A 17595-nucleotide genomic window follows, 5' to 3' on the forward strand; every position below is an offset into this window, starting at 1 on the left:
AAATTTTCATAAAATTTAAATTTCCCTCCCTAGTGTATACAGCGTTACATGCTGCAAACATTCCTCTTGATCTTATTCCTTCTTTTTGCGTCTAGGTTTCAAAGTATCAGCCTAGGAGTTACCAGCACCACACACGCCTTCTCTTGGTCTCCACACCGTTCGAAACCAGCCTCCATCTATGATGCTCTATTTTGCTGCCCAAATACAGAGCTTTTTGACTAAAAATGCATTGCCCTAAAGCCACTGGCCCGCTGGTTGCTGCTGCTGCAAACGACGCCTCTGACAACAATAGAATATGATGCTCATGCAACTTGATGGGGGGAAGATGAAGTGGCATGGGTAGGTATGTACGTACGTATGTGCTTGCTTAATCAATCTCACTTGCGAGTTGCACCTTCTTTCAATTTTTGAATCTGATCAATTTGAAAGCATGGCCAAGGTACAGTAGCCGATAAAATAAATGCATATGCATGTCCCCTTTAAATTGTGCACCTTTTTCTTTTAAGCATTGCACCAAAAGATCATGATGAGTACTATATGTGTTGATTTATTGTGTTACGTCTTTGCAACGAAACTGAAGACTAGTACTTTTGGTTGATTCACGAGAAAGAATTCTAAAAAAACTCCCTTACAAACTGTCATAATAACTTTATTATGTGATACTTACGTACATTACATTGAAAATTTTTTATTTTTACTGTAAAATATATATGGACAGAATAAAAAATTGTATAAATTGTATTTTATAGGGACAACTTTATAAATTGTATTTTACTTTAATTTAAAGTAGAACGGATTATTAATTGAAGTTCTTGCATGTGAAACATAGAGGGAATGAGGGTGAGGCAACTTGGACTCTAAGATATGATGTGGCTACTATTCTAATTAAAGGAATGATATTTGCAGATTTAAGGTGTATAAATCCTACACATTCATTTTTAAAAAAGTAAATAAATCTAGAATTTACATGAAAAAATTATTTTTTAATGAAAGATCCTTTTTTTTTTTTTCAAATTGACTCTAATTGAATACGTGCAAGAAACTTGAGATGTACTGAGGATCATATATATATATATAGTGGATGCAGACTCATGAGGTTTCCTAATTTAGTACAAATAAATTGCTTAAATTTATTCGACCTTTTTGGTATTTGGTAAATGGATAAATAGCCAACTTGTAATCCAGAATGATGAGATTGGAAAATCTTTTGCTTATCCAAAGTTAAAAACAATATTGTTTTAGTCATTCCTACCTACTTTTCTTTTGAATAAGATATCATATCTTGTTGCACCTTTAGCTTTCTCTTTTTTGGTTTATTTTGCCAACTTTTGCAGCTAAACCTGTACGTGGGGTCAAAAGAATTTGCATTTTCTGTGTTTTCCTTTTCTGTTTTTTCTTTTTGGCTTTTTCCACAAGGTTTCTAGCTTCACATTTCTACTTCTTTCTGTCTTTGTGATCTATCCAAGTCCTTCTAACTTTTCTAAACATCATTTTTGTGCTCCCGTCGCTCCAAATTATCAGCTTTCAACCTAATATAATTTGATCCAGTGATTTTGCACTTAATTTGTACTCAGAAACTGATACAGCATATTCGAAATACTTTGATTTGATTGTCAATAATTTTGTACAACTCACCTTTTTTTATCGATCTTTGCAGTTGAAATTAAATGAGCGCAATTTGTCAGATTTTTATAATTAAAGGATAAATGGTTTTAGTTTTAATACTTGATATATATATATATATATATGTAAATATAAAATATTTGAGATGTAAGTTTTACCATGTTTTTCTTTATAAATGACATCTAAATCTTTAGATGTATAGAGTTTTCCTCAACCGTATATAAGTAGATCAACAGAAGTAAACACTATTTTTGTTTTAAAGGAAAAACACTATTACATCCCACATCAAATTATATTAGGTTGTAAGCTGATAATTTGATCTTATATAGATCTAGCTAACATCTCTAATTTGGTTATTTTATTTCATATCTTTATTTCTATGTGTGGTCTAATTTGTTGCACGTTGCAGGTTTTTTTTTTATTTCTTCATGGTAGTCTTTTATTTGGATTGGTTTTGGTTTGTTTTGTTTTGTATTCTCACTCAGTACAATAGTGATTTTTTGGGGATGGTTAGTCGGTTTTTTTATTCCTAGGTTTTTTATTATTTGCTCCATTGTATAATCCAAGAGTCAAGATGTAATCACAATTTTCTTTCATCATAAGTCTATAATGCATTTTCACTTAATAAGTTTCTTTTTGCAGAAGAAAAATATCTTTATTGAAAAGGTTTTCATCTTTTTTTGGGTTTATTTTTTTCATACAAGGGGTGAGGATTTTGAATTCAAAATTTTCATTTAAAATATTAAGTTATATGCCTATAGGTCTGCGTAAAAAATTTCCAAGTGCATGGTCCTGTTTTACCACTATCAGATCTATTTCTCTACTTGTTTCCGAACTGTCATACCAACATACAAATATATTTGCGTATGGTGAGAGGCCAAAATTCTTGGCTTTAATTATATATATTCATATTTTTGGAATTTTTGGGGTCACATATATATTTATTTATGCATATATATAAAAATATTATTTCTTGGCTCTTAGAGAACATTGTTTTCGGATTTAATAAAATAATAATTAAGATATCTTTATTTTTCTTATTTTTGTGGAGATTCAAAGATTTTAAATGGAGTAGTTAGAAGAGCCTTTTCACATTTTAAGGAATTAGGATAAGTAGCAATTTATATTTTTCTAGAGGGCCAAAGAGTTTTTTATTTTTATTTTTATTTTTATTTTTGTAAGTTTCGATTCGAGCTAAAAAGTTTTAGACAGAATTAGAACTTTAGCTTTAAGGGGCCAAACATACAGTACATATATATACATAGTTAACTTTAAAAAAAATAAAGGATATCATATTCTGCTTATGGAGGAACTAATTGAAGGTAATTTATATAGAGTAAAAAGTTCAAAAATAGAATATGGACATTATAAATATATCACAATGACAAATTACAGAGATTATTTTAACTTTTAACACTTATATATACACACAGAGTATATATATATATATATATTTATTTATTTATATATATTGCAATCGCAAATCTGTTTTACAGCAATATTAAATGTAACAATCGGAAAATAATTCACTTGGAAATAAAGATGTTAAGGGAGGATATATAGAAAATAATTGCAAGGCTTTTTATTTACGAGAGAGAGAGAGAGAGAGAGAGAGAGAGAGAGAGAGAGAGAGAGAGAGGGAACCCTACATGTGTGTGGATGCGCATGTACTCCTTAGAATTGTAAATATCATTTGTCTTTACATGCTATGAGACATTTGGGTTTTGGGGGAACAAGATCTTCAGTTTATTTTAATGTCTATATATAAACAATTTAATTTGTGATGAATTAAATTATGACATTAATGGATTCAGTGGCTTCTCATTTCCTCTACTACTATGTGGCCTTTCCCTATGATTCATTACCATGGTGCTATTGTGTGGCTTAATTTGCGATATGAAGGGATTGCATTTTGATGCTTCTCCAGATTTTCCCTTCTTTGGTTTGTACTCATTTCTTTATTTATTTAATTTGCAGAATGCATTCACTTTGTCCAGCTATGTGGTCAAAGCATAGACAAGGGATTGAAAAAAATGTAAAAGGAAGATTACATAACTCATTGTGTAGTTATCAAGTAACATGGAGGTTAAAAATATTACTCCTATGATTATCGCATCTTGTTTCAACATGTATTATTTCTTTAAAACATACTATTCTCTCTATTAATTTAGTATGACCTTTTGATATTTTTCAGGCTCAACAATTGCACCACAATTTCAAAGAACTATTGGATAAATGTGAAGAACTACCTATGAAAGAAATGCTCCTAAAGCTAATGACAAACAAAAAGTGAAGAAGAAGAATAGTGGCCCATTATATCATATTTATTATTAATTAATATATTATATATTTTTTATTGTGGGATATCATATTATTGGTATGTCCTAAATTTTGTTAATTAATGCAAAACACTGGTAATATATTTGCAGTGGTGTTTATATTAATGTCATTAATTTAAAAAATGTGCCGGCATTTATAATAAATTGCAATACAAAAAAGAAAACTCATGGTGGCGTTTAGATAAACACCGTTAATAAATTCAATTTGCCGCTAACGTATTATTAGTGGCTTTTTAATAAATGTCGCTAATTTATATGATGCGTTGGCAACGTAATATGGCGGCGTTTATGTTAACGCCGTTATTTTAAAAATTGGCGTTGTTTAGATAAACGTCGTTAATAAATTTGACAAAATACTATTAGTGGCATTTAAAGAAATGCCGCCAAATTATATGATGAGCTGGTAGTTTACTTGTAGCAGCGTTTAGATAACCGCCATTAAATTAGGTCATTGTTGGCGTTAAGATAAACGCCATTAAAGTATTCAATGTGCCACCGCCAACATATTATTAATGGCATTTAAATAAATGTCGCCAATTTATATGATGCGTCGGCAAATTAGTAGTAGCAGCATTTATCGTAATGCCGCTATTTTAAAAAGTAGTGACGGTCATATAAACGCCGTTAACAAATTCAATGTGCCGCCGCCAATTTACTATTAGTGGCATTTAAATAAATGCCTCCAATTTATATGATGCGTCGGCAATTGTTGACGCAGCGGCGTTTTGAGAAGCGCTATTAATGTAGTTAAAGTGGGGGCGTTTTGAGAAGCGCTATTAATGTAGTTACTGTGGTGGCGTTTCAAGAAATGCCGCTACATTGATACCAACGCCACTAATGAGATTTACAAATACCGGCGTTTGTACAAACGCCGGAACAATGAAAATAGCGACCCTCCACTACCGGCGGACGGTTGCACCGTTAGAGAAGCACCGCGAATTAATTAGCGGCGTTTTTTTGGGTAGTTGCCGGCGTATAACCGACGCCGGCAAATTTGATTTTTTTTGTAGTGAATTTCTAGAAAAATGGCGGATGGTATTTAATAGTGTATTTTGGATCAAATGAGATTTTTGGCATGCGTTGAAAAAATGATCATTTTCAGAAAAAATGATGGTCTTCAACACATGCATGTTTCATCATATGCACGCATACATGTTAGTTGCATTAATGTATTTTTTATTTTATGGGTTGTTTGGTAGGTTACATATTGAGACTCATAATCTTACGTGGTATACGAGTCCAATGGTTCTGTTTTATGAAATCGTAGATTTTGATATAGATGTGGACGTTGAGTCTAAGGGATCAACTTCGCCAGAGGAGTGACCTGGGGTCGCTTTTTGTGTTTTGGAGTTGTTTCCAACTTTTGTTATGTATTTTGGTTTGTATTATGTTTTTACCGGATTACCGTATAATGTTTTAAGGCATTTCATTCTGGGAAATCTGTATTTAAAATTCTGGCATTTAGTTGACTATCGTTTATTCATCTGCTGCTATTTTTTTGGTGTATACTTTTTACATGAGCACACACTTAGCACTTATCGTTCAGAGTGTGTAACCAGTATTGTCATCATCCCGGCATCAATATTCTTGTATTTTCATATGCAAGAGTTGGGGGCATCACAAATTCACCCCATGATCTACTTATCAAACTATACAAATGACGCACACATACATATTTGACATACATATTTTTTAAAAGTGAAAAATGAATTATCAGCCCAGTATAACAACATTCCTGGAAATGGGAAAGCAAGAGGAACAGTGAGAATTAACTGAAAAGTAAAATAAAATAACACAAAACCCTCAAAATTGGACCTTGACATGGGCAATCTTAGAAGAAAAAGGGATAAAAACAAAAAGTTACACATGATGGCAGAAGGAAAGTAGGCAATTATGTTGAAAGCACATGTTGTTGATCACGACTCTTCAAGACAACTGGGCAAAATCATGCAGCAATAAAGAAATTGGACCCCACCAAAGTAATAGCAGCTGGTACTTGACGTCAAGTCCCTTTCGTTGCAAAGAATGCAAACACAGCAACTCCAATGGATAACAACATTTCATACTTGCTGAGGCTCACTGAACTAGACGCGTCTACTGTAGCAGCAGCAGTAGTTCCTCCAGATGGACTGTCTGTGGCTGTCCCCGTGGTATTCGACTTGGACAATGTTGGTGCAGGGGCTGCTGCTACTTTAGGCTTAGGAACAAAAATGTCTCGTGGAAGAAGCACTTTGTCCACTTGATATATGACAAGCTGATTATCCAAATATATTGTACCACCCAAAGTGGTATTTACGAGGCCAGTTGAGATGTTTACTTGATTGCCAGCAGTAGTCACGTTTAGTGGGAATTCCCCGGCACTGGTATCTCCGGCTTCTGTTGGCACCGGATTGCTCAAAGTCTGGAAGTTTGACAGAGACACCAAGTTGTTCAAAATGTGAAATTGTATTAGTTGAGTCTTCTGTAAGTCCGATAAAGAGTTTATAGTGCCCGGTTTGAGACTGGAAAATGCGGCATCCGTAGGAGCAAAGATAGTAAACCCATTGTTTGAATTGTTGAGCTGATCGAATAGTTGTGCAGCCACTCCAGTGTTCTTTAAGAGACGGACAAAGACCGAGTAGCCATGGGCTTTGTTTAAGATTTTGGCGACGTCAGTAGGACCCTTTTGTACTGGGACCAGAGAGGATTGGGCTGGAGCTGGGGCTAAGCCCTTGGCAGGCTGGACTGGGGGTGTTGCAGCCGGGGATGGAGGCTTGGATGGCTGGGCTGGTGCAATGGCGGGTGGGGCAGGAGCACTGGCAGGCTGGGCTAAAGTTGTGATATCTTGGAAGAGAAAAATAAGTAGAATAATTGACTGAGAAAAGAGAGCCTGCTTGGCCATCTTTGTAGTTCTTGGTGTGTGGAAAGCTGCGTTTTCCTTGAGAAATATTCAAATGCAAGAGTGGTGCTTGCTGTAGTGGTTGAAGAGTATGGTAGGGAGGATATGGCTTTTATTGAGGCCGGAAGAGAGTGAAGTTAGGTGAACGGCTAAAACTCTAGTTGAAAGTCCTTAGCTGTTTGCAGCTATACTGTCCTGGAAAGGTGGAGGAATGTGTGCACAGAGTGAGAGATTTTGTTGTTTTAGCAACTAGCTTGCTTAGGAAAGCAGGAAAAGGAGAGGGGATCTCAAATGTGTATGCAGGAAAATAAATGGTCTGTATCATTGCTTTCGCTTTCACCAGTAGTACTAGGATCTAGAGCTAAGTTCTTATCCTGCATGTTGTTGGTTCATGTAACAAGAGTAGAAGTCACATCTCATGAATGTGCACTTACTTGAAATAGATTCCTTTTGAGTGATTTTTTACTTCCAGTACTGGGATTCTGAAGGATGGAGAAAACGACTTTCTAATCATTATAATTATTAGGTTCACCTCATAATTGAACTGCGAATCCAAGTATTAAACTTGATTATTAATGTGACAGCTCTTAAGTTTTTAGAAAAGCCTAAAAATTTTAAAAACGAAGAAAAAAAATTCAGGGAAAAAAAATATAAATATTATAAAAACAAAAATTATTGTTATAATAATTCGACAAAAAAAAATAGTTAAATTTTTTATATATGAAGCTTTCCTCTGTTTTTATTTTTTATATGTTTTGTTGAAAAAGTTAATGCTTTGTTTAATTTATTTATATTATTAATTTGTGTTTAAATATCTTATTGCTTTTTAATATATAAGGTACGTAGTCGGCATGGTGCCATGCATATATTGGATTCTTAAATTGGTTTAGACGAAACATTAATTAGTACGCCACATGGCAATAATAATTCTTAAAAATTCTCAAAAGTTCTCAAAGATTCTTAAAACTTCTCTTAACAAAACATAACGTACGACCTCGTTGAACTTTTGATCATCTTGTTTTCGGAGAGTTGGTGAGTTCATTGGTATGATAGTACTTAATCCTTGGTATTGCTTATTGAACACTAACCAAACGGTATTGCTTATTGAACACTAACCAAACGGATCATGATCTTAACAATATTATCTAAGTTTGTGTAATCCTCATACTTATCTTATGCAATTTCTTATAACAAACATTTTCTATATAAATTATATACAGCAACCACTCTACATATTGTAGAAGTGATTTTACCATATTTTGTCTCTTTATGGTATCAGAGTCAGGTTAACCTATGATCAATAATGGGGTCTTGCAATCTATCCATGATGATGGTACCAGAAATACCAACTCACAAGTGAGGAGGTGTATTGAGAAGTCCTAACTTGCCAACTTTGTGGTCACTCTAGCCACCTTGCTCCGGCTTGCTATTATTGTCTTGACAACAACTACTAAGGGACTCCACCTCAGATGCAAGCTTTTGCTGCCTCTTCCTCAGCTCCCTCAAATCAGGCATGGTATACAAACACCGCCTGTACCAACCATGTCACTCATGACCTGCAAAATTTAACTATCCACTCCGAACCATATTTGGGTTCTAATCAAATCCAAGTGGGCGATGGTACAAGTTTATCTATTTCTCATGTTGGCTCCTCCGTTTTCCCAACTTTCTCTAAAAATTTGCGCCTTAGCAATGTGCTTCATGTGCCCAACATCTAAAAGAGTTTAGTTTCGATTTCTCAGTTCACTCAAGATAACAATGTTTTCATTAAATTTCACTCTAATTACTTTTGTGTGAAGGACAAGCTCACACGGCAAAATACTGAACCACGGCAAGACTAGTGGGCTCACCATCTCTCCCTTCTCCAACAACTCCCTCCATGCATTATCTTCTGTTCGTGTTCCTTTGGATGTGTGGCATTCTCGTATTGGTCATGTCTCCTGCCCCACTGTGAAGCGTCTTGTGTCTCAGCTCAACCTTCCTGTCTCGTCAAATAAAGTGCCTACTATATGCTCCGCATACCTACAAGACAAAAGTCATCGGTTGCCTTTTCCTACTTCATCGTTAGTGTCGTCCTCTCCTTTGGAACTTTTATTTGCCGATGTTTGGGGACCGGCTCCCAATTTGTCATTTAATGGTTATAAATATTATGTTTCCATTGTCGATCATTTTAGTAAATTTCTATGGATATTTCTCATGGTTTATAAATCAGATGTCTTCTCTATTTTTCTTACTTTCCAAAAACACGTTTTTCTTACTTTCCAAAAACACGTTGAACGCCAATTTAATTGTCAAATCAAATCTTTTCAAACAGATGGCGGTGGTGAATTTCAACCTCTCCATAAGCATTTCATGCAAACTGATATTCAGCATTGTATTTCTTGCCCTTACACCTCTCCTCAAAATGGAACCATTGAACGTCGTCATCATCTAATAGTTGAGGTTGGACTCTCCCTCATCTCGCATTCTAATGTTCCCTCATCTCATTGGGACTCTGCTTTTCAAATGGCTACTTATCTCATTAGTCTTCTTCCTTGCACGTCCATTAACTCTCTCTCTCCTTTTGAAAAATTGTTTCACATTTCTCCTGATTATTCTCTTCTTAGAACTTTTGGTTGTGCATGCTGGCCTTATCTTCGTCCATTTAACAAACACAAAATGGATTTTTATTCAAAACTATGTGTCTTTCTTAGCTACAGTCCATTTCATCGAGGATTCAAGTGTCTTGATCCTTAGTCAAATCGTGTCTTCATCTCCCGACACGTTTTGTTTGACGATCGCGTATTTCCTTTTTCCAAATTCACATCCCAATGCTTCAAATTTAAATCACTCCAAGCCAACTCCAACTTCACCTACTTTATTGCCATGGATCCACCTACCTACCAACCTATCCATCATTCCTACATGTGGTTCTTCAAATAACTCCACAAATATTTCAAATTCACATGCAAATCATTCGGTTAGCCCTTATCCAAATAACTCCAAATTAAATTCAATTTCAAATCATCCCTCATCATTGTCTACTCCTACACATGTTTCTTCCAGTAATTCCAAGGCCATTTCAAATTCACATGATAGTGATTCCGTTCGTCTTTGTCCAAATAACTCCAAATCAAATTCAATTTCAAATTATCCCTCATCCTTGTCTCCTCCTACACATCTCTCTTCAAATAATTTCTAGACCATTTCAAATTCCCATGGAAATCATTCTGTTAACCACTCTCTAGATAACACTACAAAAAACTCAACTTCAAATCATTTCGCATCCTCATCTTCAAATCAGTCGATTACCAACCCATCTCTTCATTTTGTACTATTTTCAAATTCTCCATCTCATAACAACTCAGCATTATCCTCACGACCAGATGACTCTTTCTCTCCAACTCATTCAAAATTCAATTCACACGTGTCTATCTCTCCCTCATCCACTACCAAGTCCCCAACTCCCATTTAGTCACTACCTCCTCCTAGTCTTGACGTGGTGCTCTCACCCGCTCCTCGAGCTCATCCAATGACCACATGCTCACAAGTTGGCATCTCTAAACAAAAACAATTCTATGATGAGACCATAAAGTATCCTCTTCCTAAGGCCTTGTTTACTGAGAAATCAGAGATTCTGAATGAACCTATATGTTATACTGAGGCTGCAAAATATAAAGAGTAGCCCCATGAAATGGACCAAGAGTTCTCGGCACTCATGAAAAATGGCACATGGTCTCTTGTTCCTCTACGTCCAGGTATGAATGTTGTGGGAAACAAGTGGGTATTTCGGTCCAAATTCAACTATGATGGGACACTCAACCAGTGCAAAGCTTGTCTTGTTGCCAAGAGCTATCATCAACAACCCAGTATTGACTACTCTGACACCTTCAATCCTGTAGTTAAACCTTCTACCATAAGGGCAGTTCTCCCCTATGCTGTTTCTCATAGCTGGCCCCTTCACGAAATTGATGTGAACAATGCCTTCCTCCACGACCTTCTATCTAAGAAAGTTTACATGGCTCAACCGCCTGGTTATGTCTACTCTTATCTTTCCGACCATGTTTGTTGTCTACAAAAGGCAATCTATGGCCTGAAACAAGCACCTCATGCCTGGTATTCTCGACTCTATGAGAAACTTATCTCTTTTGGTTTTTTGAATTCCAAATCAGATTCATCTCTTTTTATTTATCATGAGGGTGGCATTCATCTATTTGTTCTTGTTTATGTTGACAACATTATCATAACTAGCTCACAGTTGAATCTTTCATCTGGGCTTTAAATCAGGATTTTTCTATTAAGGATCTGGGTGAACTAAATTATTTTCTCGGAGTGGAAGCCACCAAAGTTTTGGATGGCCTCTTTTTATCTCAGTGTAGGTACGTTTTTAATCTATTGGAGAGAACAAAGATGTCCGAGGCCAAACTGGTCTCCTCCCCCATGTCCAACTCCACCCCACTCTCCAAGTTTGACAGCACCGCTTTTGAAGATCCTCACTTATATCGGAGCACTGTTGGCGTCTAATAATATCTCTCCCTAACAAGACTAGATATTTCCTTCTCCATTAAAAAAGTTTGTCAATTCATGCATCATCCCTTAATTTCTTATTGGGCGGCAACAAAACAAATCCTATAGTATCTCAAGAATACAATTGATCATGGTCTCCTTCTACGCCATGAGTCCACATCTCAACACTCTATCTATTCTGATGTTGACAAGGCTAGTTGTTCTGATGATCGCAAATCCACAGGTGCCTACTGTGTCTTCCTCGACCCTAATCTTATCTCTTGGAGCTCCAAGAAACAACCTACAGTTGCTAGGTCCAGAAATAAGGCCGAATATAAAGCCATCGCTAACACCACTGCCGAGTCAATTTGGGTTCAATCTCTCCTTCGTGAGATGGGCTCTCTCTCTCATCCACCCACTCTTTGGTGTGAAAATGTTGGTGCTACTTATGTCACAGCGAATCTAGTGTTTCATGCCCGCATGAAGCATATTGAAATTGACTATCATTTTGTTCGATAACAAGTTTAGCACAAGGTTTTAGATGTTCATTTCATCTCCAGCAAGGATCAGTTTGTCGATATCCTTACAAAACCATTGTACTCTCAATGCTTCAACTTTCTCAAGAGCAAGCACAACGTTCTTCCAGTACCGTTCAACTTGAGGGAGGATATTGAATACTTAGCAAATGGATCATGATCTTAACAATATTATCTAGGCTTGTGTAACCACATATCTCATACTTATCCTATGTAATCTCTTGTAACAAACATTTTCTATATAAATTATATACGGTAGCCACTCTACATATTGTAGAAGTGATTTTACCAAGTTTTATCTCTTTATTGCTATTTTTCTACCAAAACATTGGATGAGGTTTCTCTGATAAAGAAAGTTATAAAAAATATCAAATCCCAAAGTTATAAAAATGTAAAGATCATCCATTGAGTAGGTTACATGAATGGCACATTGAGATTAATTAAAGTTTAGAGCCATTATATTGTACTTAACTATATTGTTAAGAATGGTTGTTATATTAAAGCTTTTACCGACAATTGAATTCCCCAATTCCCTTCAAAGTCCCTGAATCCCAACCCAGACACCTCAATATTAGTATCTATTGACCTCATTAGTGAAGTGGAAAAGCTTAGCACCAAATTGGAAAAAGAATGGCAAAAACCTCCCACAAATCAAATTTGCATTTCTTTTGATGCAGCAATTAGAAATTCATTCTCTTTGGCCTCAATAGAAAGTAGAGACTCAACTGGGAAAGTCATTGAAATATGGAATAAGAAAAATTCTACTACAATCCCAATGATAACAGAAGCATTAGCAGCAAAATTGTATTTCAAAATGGGAAAACATCTCAACTTTCCATCCATCTCTTTCATTGGTGATTCACTATTGGTTATTTCTTCTATCAATGAAGAGAAAGTGATTTGGTAAATATTTGGTAAATATCTTCAATCTCAAATGATATTACAACCTCTTTGAAATCTCACAGTGGATGGAGCTTTGAAAAATAGATCGATCTCAAAATGGACTTGTACATTCAATGGCACAATGGGTAGCTACAAACTCCCTGTTCAATAACATTCCATTAGATATTATTCTTACTTGTATTTTGCCAATAGACAGTGGGAAAAACCCTCCTTAAATGCTTTGTAATATTTTTTGCTTAATATATGCAAGCTTGATTTAAAAGGAAAAAAATAAAAATAAAAAAACATCATCACCAACCATCCAATCCCTCTTCAAACCTTCAATAATCACACAATCCATGGGAAAAAATTTTGGAAACTCAAACTTCAAGCTCGCCTCAAACTCTTAGTTTGGAAATCAATTGGAACTCCCTTCCTACAAAAAAAAACACCATGGCTAATCTCACATGCAACTCCCACCTACTTCTGACATCTTGTTTCCCATTTGCCATACCTTCCTAAACACCTTGGAACACACTTTTCTAAATTGACATTACTCTCATGTTTATTTGGCGCCAATCTCCATGGCCACTCAATATTTAACCTTCTCTATATAGTTTTTATTCAAAACTGGATCAATATTATCATATCTTCCAATCTCACTCTAAGGGCAGGTTTGGTAACTCAAAATTCTAATTTCAAATTCAAAATTTTTATCTCATCATTACAACTTTATCAAACTCTCACATAATAAACAATTCAACTTTTTCAAATCTCAATACAACTTTTTCAAATCCCAAAATACTAATAATACTAAAAATTAATATTTTAAACTTTTAGCTCAAACTCAAAATTCTCATCTCTACCCCAAATCTACCCTAAATCTCCCCCTAATTTAATCTCTCAATTCCAAATCTTTGTATTTGTAGCCATGGGCCAAATTTGGATCTCCCACAACAAAACCAACCAAGGACAAACTATTCCCTCTATTGTTGATATTTGAAATCAAGTCAACCACCTTAACAAAGAGCATACCACAGCCTGGTTGCAAAGACCCAAAATTCTCCAATCAACACAATGGACAACCCCTCATGGTTTTATGAAGATTAACTAAAATGCTTTTATTTGAGAAAATTTCACTTGCATTGCAGGTATTTGCAGCAACTCTAGAGGATATTCTCCCAAGTCCTAGGCCAAAAGAATTCAAGCATCCTTCCCCATTTATGGAGAAGTACAAGTAGCATTGTTAGCTGTGACGCCCCCAAATCCCCACGCCCGAACACAGGGAAATCGAGACGTCCGGATGGTGACAACCCGGACCACCATCCTAACGACGGGTGCCAAGTGTGTGCAAGAGCGACAAAGTGCACAAGACAAACGCAGCGAGAAGTAAGTCAATAAATAAGTACCAGAAATTTTTTCTTAATGTAATACAAGCTGTTCAAAACATACTTAAATAAAATATTACAAAAACCTCAAAGACAGATATAAAACAAATATAAACATAGCATCAGCAACCCGATGGAGCCGCATCCTCGGGCTCAGCCTCCTCGTCCTCGTCCTCGAACTCTGCACCAAAAGCTACGGAACCAAGAAAGGTTCCGCAGGTAAGTATGACCCAAACACTACCAGATGAAAATACATATAACCCAAACAACAAGAATGCAAGATCAACCAAAACACATGCCCCGCAAAACACATTTTTTCCACGCACGCCAAAAACCCATTTAGCCCACAAAACATCCATAAAGCCAACCTCGCCATTATCCCCGATAATGGCCCAAGCCACCATTTTCCCAGAAAATGGATCATATCCGAAAAACCACAACACAAAACCGCTACGTATGCACCATGATCTCCCCTAGGGATCATCCGCACACCCTGGCTCAGTGCCACACCGTAGAGAACGGCTACACATGCGACACCTAAACGAGCGATGCCCAGACTCGTGCCAAGCACGTACCGGGCCAGGCCATCCTCTAGCCCTCGCCAGTGAAGGGCCACGGAGTCGGTGAATAGAGCGATGCCTAGACTCGCGCTCAGCGCGTACCGGGCTAGACCCATCCTCTAATTTCCGCTCCCGGAGTCAGTGAGTAGAGCGATGCCTAGACTCGTGCCAAGCACGTACCGGGCTAGACCCATCCTCTAATACTGCTCCCGTCATCGCGAAGGGCCTCGGAGTCAGTGAATAGAGCAATGCCTAGACTCGTGCCAAGCACGTACCGGGCTAGACCCATCCTCTAGTACCGAACTCGTCAGCGCCCAGACGACAACTCAGGGGACGTCACTCAGTTTTGACCGCTCCCGAGTGACCAGAGGAGCTCCACCGTGATAATAACCCATCCCGGCTTGGGCTCGTGAGACACACGCATCCAAACACCCAAAAACGCCGATAAACATGAATACACAAATAAAACAAAAAAGCACATGCACACAATATGCAACGTACACCAATAAAATGCAACGCACGCAAATAAAATGCAACGCACGCCGCACGGCACAACCAAACCAACCAATCACAACCAACCAAACAAACACTCCGTCCTCAATCCATCCGACCCCCGAAACTCCTCGGACTCAGTCCGGAATCAACAACCAACAACAATTAAATAAATAAATAACTAAATAAATAAAACAATTGAATGAGCAATATATATTAAAATCTGAAAATAGGGTTTGGAAAATACTTACAGCGCTATATGGCAATTTTAGAAAACAAGCGGCGTTGCAAACGGCGGAAAAACAGCAACGTCACAGTGAAAATTCACTGTGGCCGTGGGTCTGAAAAACCCACTTTTGAACGGGGACAAACTAGGACACGAGATTGATAGGGAATGGTCTAGAGGTGGTTGTGAAGCTATTGGAAGTGACGGACGGCCGTGGGTGGCGGCGGAATGGCCGGAAATGGCCAAAAAGAGCAAATCGGAAAGCAAGCTCGTGGGAGCTGCTCCGGTGGTCGTTGGAGGCCGGAAATGGGTGGGTTAGAACGGCAAGAGGCCGGTGATGAAGTGGTGAAGAAATGGTGGCCGGAGGTGGAGCGACGGCGGCGGATCGGAGTGAAATCCGTGGGTGCTTGTTGGGCTTTTTCCGGCCAAATGGCCGGCCGGTTGGGGGTGGCTTTCGGAGGGGTGGTGCGCCGGAGGGAGGGGGAACTTTTGGGACCGGTGGGGGTCCGGTTGGTGGCCGGACGGCGATGGGCTGGAAGAGAGAGAGAGAGCCGGCGCGGGGGAGAGGGAGGAGAGAGAGAGAGAGCACGGGGGGGTCCGAACGCGGGAGAGAGGAAGAGAAAAGAAAAAAAGAAAATTAAAAAAAAAAGAAAAAGAAGGAAAAAGGAAAAGAAGGGAAAAAGAAAAAGGAAAAAGAGAAAAAAAAAGGGAAAAAAGATGTGAAAAGAGATGAGGTCCAATCCTCACTCCGGGAAAACGAAACAAACCGCCAAAAAGAGATTAAAACCACAAAACAACTTAAAGAAATAAAACACAACCTCAAATAAATTAAATTAAATTAAAACCCAATTTTTAAAACGCAATTAAATTAAAATAAAATAACTGATATATTAATTAAAATAAAAACAATTATTTCAGCGAAAATACACTTAAAAGCGGGTCATCACATCCTCCCCTCCTTAAAAACAATTTCGTCCTCGAAATTGCAAATCAACTACCAACTTAAAGCAAGCCACATAAACGCTCATAAACCAACTGAGATCAAAATTAAAATACATACCTTCATCATTCGAACAGATACGGGTACTGCTCCCTCATGTCCGCTGCTCGCTCCCAAGAGAAGTCTTGAGCTAACGGATCTCCCCAAGCCACTTTAACTAAAGGTATCGTCTTGGACCTCAACTGTTGCTCCTTCCAATCCATGATCTGCGACGGAACAACTTCATAAGTGAGATCCGGTTGTAACTGAATACTCGTTGGGTCGACGAAGCGTGGCTCTTGCTGTCCAAAGCTCTTCTTCAGGGATGATACGTGGAAGACATCATGAACATCCCCAAAATAATCCGGCAAAGCAACTCTATAGGCAACGGACCCTACTCTCTCCAGAATCTGAAAAGGGCCGACATACCTCGGATCTAGTTTCCTCTTCTTACCAAAACGCTTAACACCTCTCATGGGAGAGACTTTAAGGTACACCCAATCACCAACTTCAAATGACAATTCTCTCCTCCTGGTATCAGCGTAGCTTTTCTGGCGACTCTGAGCTGCCGCCATTTTTTCTCTGATGATCCGGACTTGGCTTTGCATTTCCTGAATTATTTCGGGTCCAATTACCCTACTCTCCCCAACTTCATCCCAACACAAGGGCGACCTACACTTTCTCCCATAAAGAGCTTCATAGGGAGCCATCTGAATGGTCGCATGGTAGCTGTTATTGTAGGCAAACTCAATGAGCGGCAAGTGGTTTTCCCAACTCCCTTGGAATTCCATGACACACGCTCGCAGCATGTCTTCCAGAGTCTGAATGGTGCGTTCTGACTGGCCGTCTGTCTGCGGGTGATAAGCAGTACTGAACTTCAATTTAGTACCCAAAGCTGCCTGCAAACTCTTCCAGAACTGCGACGTGAACCTCGGGTCTCGGTCCGACACTATACTCTTTGGTATGCCGTGTAGCCGCACTATCTCCTTGACATACAAACGGGTCAACTTACCCAAAGAGTCGGTGTTATTAACAGGCAGAAAATGAGCACTCTTTGTTAACCGGTCCACAATCACCCAAACAGAATTCTTCCCACTAGGCGTTCTCGGCAAACCCACAACAAAATCCATCGTGATGTCATCCCATTTCCACTCAGGAATAGGGAGGGGTTGGAGCATACCTGCAGGTCTCTGATGTTCGGCCTTTA

At 37.9% G+C, this 17595-nt stretch overlaps 1 protein-coding gene across 1 annotated transcript; it reads right to left on the reverse strand.

Annotated features, from left to right (window-relative positions):
- Positions 1 to 5604: 5604 nt before the first annotated feature.
- On the reverse strand, positions 5605 to 7052 carry LOC122292512 (fasciclin-like arabinogalactan protein 12). The gene has a single exon (XM_043100904.1). The coding sequence runs from the start codon at positions 6841 to 6843 to the stop codon at positions 5965 to 5967; it is 879 nt and encodes a 292-aa protein (XP_042956838.1). The 5' UTR covers positions 6844 to 7052; the 3' UTR covers positions 5605 to 5964.
- Between the last annotated feature and the right edge of the window lie 10543 nt (positions 7053 to 17595).

This window comes from Carya illinoinensis, chromosome 13 (assembly GCF_018687715.1).
Source record: "Carya illinoinensis cultivar Pawnee chromosome 13, C.illinoinensisPawnee_v1, whole genome shotgun sequence".
NCBI lineage: Eukaryota > Viridiplantae > Streptophyta > Magnoliopsida > Fagales > Juglandaceae > Carya > Carya illinoinensis.